The sequence below is a fragment of the Pollicipes pollicipes genome, unplaced genomic scaffold (assembly GCF_011947565.3).
Source record: "Pollicipes pollicipes isolate AB1234 unplaced genomic scaffold, Ppol_2.1 Scaffold_6052;HRSCAF=7182_pilon_pilon_pilon, whole genome shotgun sequence".
NCBI classification, from domain to species: Eukaryota; Metazoa; Arthropoda; class Thecostraca; order Pollicipedomorpha; family Pollicipedidae; genus Pollicipes; species Pollicipes pollicipes.
The window spans coordinates 3,378,670-3,387,860 of record NW_023596805.1 but is presented as its reverse complement, the minus strand read 5'-3'; the positions used below and the strand labels follow the sequence as shown (position 1 = coordinate 3,387,860).

At 54.8% G+C, this 9,191-nt stretch overlaps 1 protein-coding gene across 1 annotated transcript in view; it reads left to right on the top strand.

Moving 5' to 3' along the window:
* The window catches only part of LOC119104515 (ring canal kelch homolog), a 31,757-nt gene extending 23,843 nt beyond the window's left edge, over positions 1 to 7,914 (top strand). The window contains exon 17 of the mRNA XM_037228229.1: positions 4,978 to 7,914. Coding sequence (XP_037084124.1) covers positions 4,978 to 5,159 — 182 coding nt within the window. The 3' untranslated portion in view covers positions 5,160 to 7,914. The remainder of the gene's footprint in view (positions 1 to 4,977) is intronic.
* Positions 7,915 to 9,191: the final 1,277 nt, after the last annotated feature.

The following is a 9,191-nucleotide window of genomic DNA, read 5'->3' as shown; positions in this document are numbered from 1 at the left end:
GTGGTGACCGGGGGGTGGGTGGTGACCGAGATGGGAGGGGATGGTGTGTGGTGACCGGGGTGGGAAGGGAGGGTGGGTGGTGACCGGGGTGGGAGGGGAGGGGTGGGTGGTGACCGAGATGGGAGGTGGATGGGTGGGTGGTGACCGGGGTGGGAAAGGGAGGGGTGGGTGGTGACCGCGATCGGAAGTGTTGGGGTGGGTGGTGACCGTGGTGGTGGTGGGCGGGGCGGTTGGGGGGGGGGGAGGGGGTGGTAACCGCGGTGGGAAGGGGAGCGGAGCACTTTGGCGATTCAGCAGGCATGGCTGCCAACCATTCGCCAGATGATCCGAGATGACTCCAGTGAAAATGATGAACGCGTCGTTGGCTGAAGACTTAGCGATGTGTCGTAAGATTCGAGTGTCAAAGGAACTAGGGCTGCCATAAGTTTTCAACATTATCTTGCTCAGCATGGGTAGGACGTAACTATTCTAAGAGATGCTTTTCGGCTCCAACAAATCACGAACAACTGAAACATTTCCACTTTGCCTTTCAGCCTCCGCTCTGAAACATAAGCTAAATTCACGCCATAATGACAGTATTAATGCTGCGCTATCACCTGCCATATGATGTATGCTTCTGCCAAAACTTCGCATAATTATGGCGACGTAAATAGAAAAAACCGGCAAAGAGAATTCAGGAGCGTAACTAAAAGTAAAACGTTTTTTTACTGTTCACCCGACCCATCTCAGGAGGCTGGAAAGTGGTCAGGGGAAATGTGGAGATCCCTCATATCAAGGCATGGAGGTCACACGCATCAAAGTGGCGGTTTGCCACATTATCTCTGAGGCGTCTTGTATAGTAGCTGTCGGGGCCCAGTAACTGCTTTGGCTGATGATCCCGTTGCTGAAACCAACGCTCTCTTTGCGCTACTGTAACACACAGGAGGAGACATTTATTTCAGCACCTTGATGCCTTGACGTAACTTTCAACACTTAGTTTGTAACTGTCTCCATGCGTCAGATGTCATGGATATCAGATGTCATAGTCATTAAAGCGTCTCTCAGGTACCTGCCATTGAACGATTGCGTCTGTCACGGACCTGTCATTAAACGGTTGCGTCTGTCAGGGACCTGCCATTAAACGATTGCGTCTGCCACGGACCTGCCATTAAACGGTTGCGTCTGTCACGGACCTGCCATTAAACGATTGCATCTGTCACGGACCTGTCATTAAACGATTGCGTCCTGTCACGGACCTGTCATTAAACGGTTGCGGTAGATGAGCGCCTCGCGGTGGTGATGCTCACTGACGCTCGGATGTAAAAATAGCTACATGCAATAGTCTTGAACTTTGACGTGACCCGAAGAGAAGGAAAGCAGTCGCAAAGAATGAAGGAGACCAGCACGAAACGGGAATTGTCCTGCTAGACTCTGCTTCATTTGACCGTCTGTGTCGGGGCGATGATCGGGCTCTGTCACTAATTGCTGACAAGTCCCCTCAGTTGGGTACACTGTATAATTGTATGCATGCGGTACATTCGCTTTGGCTGCAGAGCGCGTGTCCGATTCTGACGTGTGTTTTGACGTGTAGTAGTTTGACGTGTAGTTCCTTGTCCTGTAGTCTCCATAACGCAGCCAGACAGCTTTAGAGAACACATTTGTGTTAGCCTCGTAAGCCTTCGACCGGCATGCGTATGAACTGCGTACGGTTTCTGGTACATTCTTGCCTTGCCTGGTGCTTGTTTTAATCCCGTGGATAATTAATGAGGCGGATAACTTGGCATGGCCTGAAAGGACCGTTGTTTACGCGTTATAAGCGGGGAGTGCTCTTAGATTGGTCCCGCACTATCGATTCGCCGCGGTTTATTGCGGCGGCTTCTTTGGCGTGCAAAGTTTGGACCTCCAGGACGCTGGCGCCGCCCAGAATTGATGAGCGAATTAGAGTCGGCGCGAGCGGTTCCGTAGTCTGCAAACGGGCGCACACCGGCCGCCGTCGTATACCCGGCCGGGCGCATTGTCTCGCTGGAGGCGTGACGGAATTCGGTGAGATTGTCGTGAGAATCGCGTCGTTCGTATTGATGGGAGGTGTGGTGTGGCTGCCGCGAGCTCCTTGGGCGTGCAGGACTGGTTGCCGATTTTCCTCCTACAGCCACCCGTGGGCTGGCTTCCCGAGTGGACACGTAACTAATTCGGGCATTTATCATTTTTCCAAGTCAGAGGGGTCGAATGTCGTGATAGGTTCCTTGAAAACTGCGAGAAACAGTCTGCGCGATCATAAATCGGAAATTGACTTGGCATTTGCTCTGATTTCGCCGTTGTGCGTGACGCGCATTGATTGGGGGAGCGGTGAGACTCACCTGCCATTTCCAAATCACGAAAGAAAAAGCTTAGTGAAAAACACCTGTGAATTGCTCTGAACGAGATCTCATGATTGGTACCAAGCTTTATGCTGCTAGCTCAATAATTGACTACCTTGGGCCAGATCAAAGTTCCAATTTTCCCGAAAATCGACCTCTTTCAGCTTTACATTCTCATATGTATGAGATGTCGTGTAGCAACATGAAACCCCATGAACCGTGTTCCTTGTCCAATTTTGAGTACAATGGTATTGTGGTCTTGATGTGTTTTGAGCATACCTTGTTGCTGCTGGTTCCCCCCCCCCCACGCCGGCTGTACATTACCGTGGGGTGTTCTTCAAAAAACCTCTGCTGCTCCGGATCCAGAAACGCCAGGGACGCGTTTTTGGTGTCAAAACACGCGCAACGGATGCCTCATAGGCTATTAAATGTTCGGGCGTTTTTGCATGGCATGCCGGAGAGGTGTCCCCAGACAACCTATAGGCTGTGTCTGGGTTCCATCGACCCAGTGACGGTTATTTGAGGTAGTGGTAGGGGTTAATGGAGGTTTTGGCTGCGCCTTCCACGAATGCCACGTAAGTTTTCAATTCAGTCGAGCGTTTGAAAGAAGAAAGACTCCTTGGAGGAATGACGAATCACTGATTGGATTCCACGCATCAAACAGTAACGTGAAATCAGTAATGTGAGGTCCACCGATTTTCGCCGAGTATAATTTTCATGGAAGAAGCCATCCAGCACTTTTCTCTCTGCAACTGAAGGCAGGGAGGGGCTGAGGTATTAAGCAGGGACGAGGTAACGATGTTACAGATGCAAGGCTTTGCTGAAGCTGAGCATGATTAGTGCATTGAGTATGGATCGGGAGCCAGTACGGTGTGGCAGGTCCTGATAGCAACGGGCACGCCACACCATACCATTACTAACAGGCATGCCATCATGTTTTGGTGCCGGAAAAATACGGCGTCACCAGCTCAGAAATCGGCGTATCGCCGCCGGTAGTGACTAAGCGCCAGCTGTTGGTGCGTTTTCGACGAATTCGTGTCTCCCGTGCGTTCACCTCCCAGTGCTGTCGCACCCAGCATTGGCCTTCGTGCGGCACTCCTAAATGGAACACCTCTAGAAAAAGAAGACAGGAAAGTGAGATCCAATTGTAGACAGAGGTGTGTATATCTTTGTCTCATCTCATCATCACACATAGTCCAGATATCATATATATATATATATATATATATATATATATATATATATATATACAGGCATCGTACCTATTTTGTACTGCAAACCCATGTGTATCGGCAGGCATTGTCGATGAATGGAATCAAAGAGAAATAGTGATAACAACGCTAGGTCCTTTCCGTCATCTTGCGTGAGCAGCGAATATGGGACGTTAAACGCAGTGCGGCCTCTCCGACACCACCCGCTCCATCCCCTTCCCCTGCCGATACAGCGCGTCCGACTCCACCCGCTCCATCCCCTCCCCAGCCGGTGCAGCCTGTCTCCACCCGCTCCATCCCCTCCCCAGCCGGTGCAGCCTGTCTCCACCCGCTCCATCCCCTCCCCAGCCGGTACAGCCTGTCTCCACCCGCTCCATCCCCTCCCTGGCCGGTACAGCCTGTCTGACTCCACCCGCTCCACTCTTCCTCGGCCGACGCCGCTGGCCGCCCGCCTTTCGGATTCGTGCGACGGCACAGCCCGCTCGCTCCCACCAGCCCCACGCCGCCGTCTGTGGCCGTCGCCTCGCTTCTGCTCGCCGTCGGTCCGTGCCGGCGACGCGGAGAGCGAATTCAGCCGCTCAACAGCCGCAATCTGTCAGCGATCGGGCCGAAAAACGGCGACACGGCCGCCGCCGGCATCGCTATGCATGGGCGTCGCGGCCGTGATGGATCGGTCGGTCGGCCGTTTCGCTGAGACTCTCGCCTTTCGGAATGGGTTGCCGCCATCTCCGGCCGGCTTTGGGTCGCGGGAGAGATAGCGTGACGGCCGCGCGACGAGACCGGCGTCCGAGAGACGGGTGCCCACGCGCCGTGGCGCCGAGCGAGCAGGCGGCTTCGGCCTCGCGCTGATGATTTTTGTGACTCCAAAAATCACCGGCGGGTGGTGGAGTCTCTGCCCGGCAGCAGAGTGGCTTGACCTAACCAGCCAACTGGCAGGTTCACTGCATCATCACGGCCACCTCCGAAATGCCCACGATGTGTTTGGTCACGCGTCAATGTAAGCTGTGAAATGCACTGCGACGCAACACAGGTGCTGCAGAGCTGGGGCGGCCTTCACCGGGTGTTGAACCTTGTTTGCAGGCGTCTTGTCTCACCGCATCATGTGTTCCCCGCTTGACCTGAAGCGCTATAAGTATGAGGGGCTATTGTGTCAATCTGGCATGCCTAACCACCAGGGGTTGTTCTCCGTGAAGTACCTACCGAACGTGGCCAAGCCGCTCACCCGTGACCTGGAATGTGTGCCCTTGGCCTTCAGCTGTATGCACGTGATCTTGATCGCGTGCCTGTGACCTTGGCCGTTTTTTCATGACCTTTGACCGTGCTCCGCTCCCTTGACCGCGTGTCCGTGACCTGCGTGCTAACACATTGACCTGTGCTTACATGACCTTGACCGGCGTGTCCGTGACCTTCACCGCGTGCCCTCACGGCAGGCGTGGTGGCGCACCACGGACTGCTGTACGTGGTCGGCGGCGACGACGGCGCCATGACCCTCAAGACGGTGGAGGTGTACAACCCGAAGACGGACGCGTGGACGCTGCTGCCGTCGACCATGTCGACCGGCCGCAGCTACGCGGGCGTTGCCGTCATAGACCGCGCGCAGGCGCTGCACTGAGCAGCGCTGGCCAGGCGGCCGAGGCTCCACCGGCGGCGGTGTCTACCGGGAGTGGTGGAGTTGTGCGGTGGCGCTGACAGCTGCCGAGTGCGGTAGAGGTCCGCGGCTGATACTAGTTGCGGTACAGCTCTACTGGGCGCGATGTTTACCGGGTAGGTTAGAATTCCGCCGGGTAGTGGCATTTGCTGATTTTGGTAGAGTTCTGCTGGTGTCTACTGGTGTGTACTGAGCGTGCTAGAGGTCCACCAGCGTAGACGGTGCGTGCACGAGCATGAATCCTTTGGGAGCGGTAGTGGTCTTATGTTTCCGAGGACTTTGGTGGCCAGGGGCTTCTGACTTCTGATAACCGAGGGCCTCTGACTTCTGATGACCAACGGCTTCTGACTCTGACGACCGAAGGCTTCTAACCTCTGATGACCGAAGGCTTTCGGGGACTGAGGACTGGTTGCGACTAGGACGAGGAGGAGTACGAGGATACGGGGACCTCTGCTGTCCTCTATAAGGTGCGGCGGAGGACTGTGCAGAGATCATCATGACTACGGAGTGAGCTTCATCACGGGACTTGAGACCACGACGAGTCTACTAGCTGTGGTCTACCTGGGTTGCATTCCATGTTCATGTGGACCCGTCTACCCGGAGCTCATGTTCATGTGCACCCGCCTACCTGGTGTACATTTCATGTTCATGTGCACCCGCCTACCTGGTGTACATTTCATGTTCATGTGCACCGGTCTGCCTGGCGTGCGTTTCACGTTCATGTACGCCCGTCTACTGCATGTGCGTTTCATGTCCACGTGCACCCCCTCTTCCCTTCGCTATGCATTTTGAGGGGTCGCCCCGCCAGCGGCTGACCTGTGGTGTACACAATGGAAGCCGCTGAGGGTCACAACAATAGGCCGCTCCCTCTGAAGAGTCCGCGCGTGTCTGGTACGGCCGATGGCACGAGCTATGAGCTTCGAGCTCGCGCACCACGACGGCTCGCTGGAGCCTGCAGGGTATGGTGTCGCGGACGCGGGGCCGAGCACCGCCAGGGAAGGCCCGCGCGGAGTCCCTGGTTGGCTTTAGGGACGTTCAGGCGACGTTTAAGAGACAGTTGAGTGGGATGTTATGCTGCTGTTGCAAAGGTCATGTGTGCCTCGCAAATTAGACGCTGTGGCAGTGCTCTCACTGGGTCGTTGGCAGTCTGTGCCGTCGTTGGCAGTTTCAGCTGACGCGTTTACTACGTTTGTCTGATTGTGGGTCCAAATTTGTTGAAGTGTAACCTGGAACATCTTACGATATTGGGTTCTGATAGCTATTTGGGACATGCTGAGTACTGTGTTCCGGAGCACGCAAAGGTAACCTAAAAATTCTCCGCTTGTTATGGCGGGAAGAGATAGAAGGGGCTGAGAAAATGTGCCAGGGTAAGAAGGCATTTATGATGACGAAAGCCAGCGGGCTTGGTTGTGAGCGTTCACGTCCCGGAGCCTTCGCTATCAGTGGGCATTGCTTAAGTAGGTTAAGCTGTACTCGCGTGGGAAGCGTCAAGCACGTATTCCTTTCGTGGAAGGTGGGTTGATAATGTAACACGGTTAGTGAAGCGGGTGGGATTACTGCGCTGTTATAGCGGCAAATGACGCCTGGCTGCATAGCGAGTGAGGTGAAACCAGTGAAGTCTGCGCGTCGTGATGCTGTGTGAAAGCCGGAGTTATTCTGTGGGCTCTCAGAGCCGGTGGAACTCGGATCTCAACGTCTTGGGCATTGCTCTTCTCTTGACAGATCGCCATTATGACTGCATGTTCACACAACCTCTTCACCTAAGTGAGCAGTAGATCGATCCGCAACTTTGTGCGCCACGTGGGCGTGAGGGATTCAGGGCATCTCCGCAGACGGACGCGTGATGACTGCATACCACGCGAACGGCCTCACCTAGCTGAACCATTAACTGCAGCCTCTCATTGAGTGAACGTCGATTACTTGGCCGGCTTGTAATGAGTGGTGCTGTCTGGCGCTCTGCGGGAGCTGTCCTATTGCCTTGCTCAGGAAGCGCTCGCCTCAGCTCTCAGTAACGCAGCCGCAGGCAGCTGGGTGTCACTCTATGATCGGGCAATGTCTGCGATGCTGTTCGATTTCCCTGTTCAAAGCTTCCGTCGTGGCTTACCAGCTTGATTTGGAGCTGTTGCGATGACATCTACGCTGTAATTGCTTGGAAACCGTGGAATTTTCCGTCTCTAGGGGGCTCTTGCGGGTTTGTCTAATTGCTATTCACTTCGCGTTCACCAACGCCTAACCGACGACTGTACCGGAACGTCTGTTTACTTCCAATGACTTGGAGACAAGACAATCCCTAAGGAAGTCCGGATGGCAGCACGTGGGATATATCTGCGGCTAACTCCACTCAAAGGCCAGTGCAGAGCATTTACGTCCATTATTCACGGTGCCGCACAATGTTATTTAACATGGTTCCGACAGGTAACAGCTTGCTGCTTCGTTTCGTTGTGCCGTTCACTAATGGCGGGTCCCTCCCCGAGGTCTGTCATTCCAAGCTTCTGGCCTTCTTCTGCCATTCCCCTGGACACTGAACGGAGCATGGCGAAATTCGTGTACCCTAGCCACACGGCTGCCGGCTTGTTTTCGGAAGTCCCGCGTCAAGAGCTGTTGGAAATGTTGGGTGCTGTTGCCATGGGGACGGCCGTTTGATCACGCCGATGTGCTTGCATTTGATTGGATGGCTGTGATAAGTGTGCACGAACCAAATACAGACGCGTAATGGTGACAGTGTTGTTGGTTGGCTGCGTGATAACGTGAGAAAAACGAACAACGCGGAACAAAAGACGACAAAGCCTGCGTGATAGTGCGAGAAAAACGAAAACACTTAGGCGGAAAAGACGAAAAAGAAACAGGAACGGGAGCTGGAGCGTTTGCGGCGTCGGCTACTGGCTCATACCTTTGTACATTTGTTGGTAGAATTTCTAGTACCCACTGAGGCGACTAGTGCGCAACATGCTGTTGGCAAGCGAGACAGTCCACGTGTTGGAGCATGAAAACTGAACCATTAATGGTTTAGCCCTAGTAGGGGATTAGCGTCTTGGGAACAATAACTTCCGTGGACTTTGCCGATCGATGACCATGGCTGCTGTGTCGTGTCTTGGAGGCGGGCCCGAGTTCATCGGAGGCGACCGACGAGTCACGGACGAAAATTCGACAGTTTCGGCGCAGCGACCCGGGGACGCTCCAGTCAAATTACAGACCGATCCGCGACTGACTGCATATGAGGGACAATACACGCACTTCACGAAAGGCAACTGCGCCAGCTGAACGGCGCTGGTGGTGACGTCAGAGTTCGTTCACGCGTGGCTGTGTTTCTGCGTTATCCGTCACCAGGCAGGCGTTTCTTCACCTTCGTCGGCCGGAGGGGGGGGGGGGGGGATCGCAGACCCGACTGTCAAAAAAACCTGACTTGTCAAACCCAAGCGGAGAGCGACATCGGTGGTACGCACCATGCTGCTCCAGCTTAGTCCATGCTGAACCAGGGGCGCTGGCAGGGGACACAGAGGTATGTGCTTCCCCTCTTAGGACCCGAAGGGCCCCTCAAGACCGACGATTGAGAGCCTTGATTGTGGGTTCGGAAGACTGGCCGGAGATCGCATTAAGGGACGCGCCCGCAGGGCCGGGCCCTCATAGGTCGGTCAGACGTTTTGCGTCATTTACCCCAAGTCGACGTCTGTCTGTCCTCTATGCCTGTCAGGCCCCACCAGTCTCGAACAGTCGGCTTCGTGTCAGTCTAGGCTTGAGGGCCTATTTCCGAAGCAGAGAAAAGGCCGGACCCGCGGTTTACATTGGTTGCGCCCCTGTGTCGCCCAGGGGCCCACAATGTCTAACAGGGGACCCTGTGTTGGCAACGAACCTCAAGTCAGTTAAGGCAAGTGTTCGAGGGGCCCTTCGGGCCCCCTCGGGACCGACGATCAAGGGCTCGATTGGAGCGCCGAAGGCTTGAGGGCTGGCTATAGGTCACAGTGAAGATAGCGTCCGGGAAGGCCGGCGCTACAGACA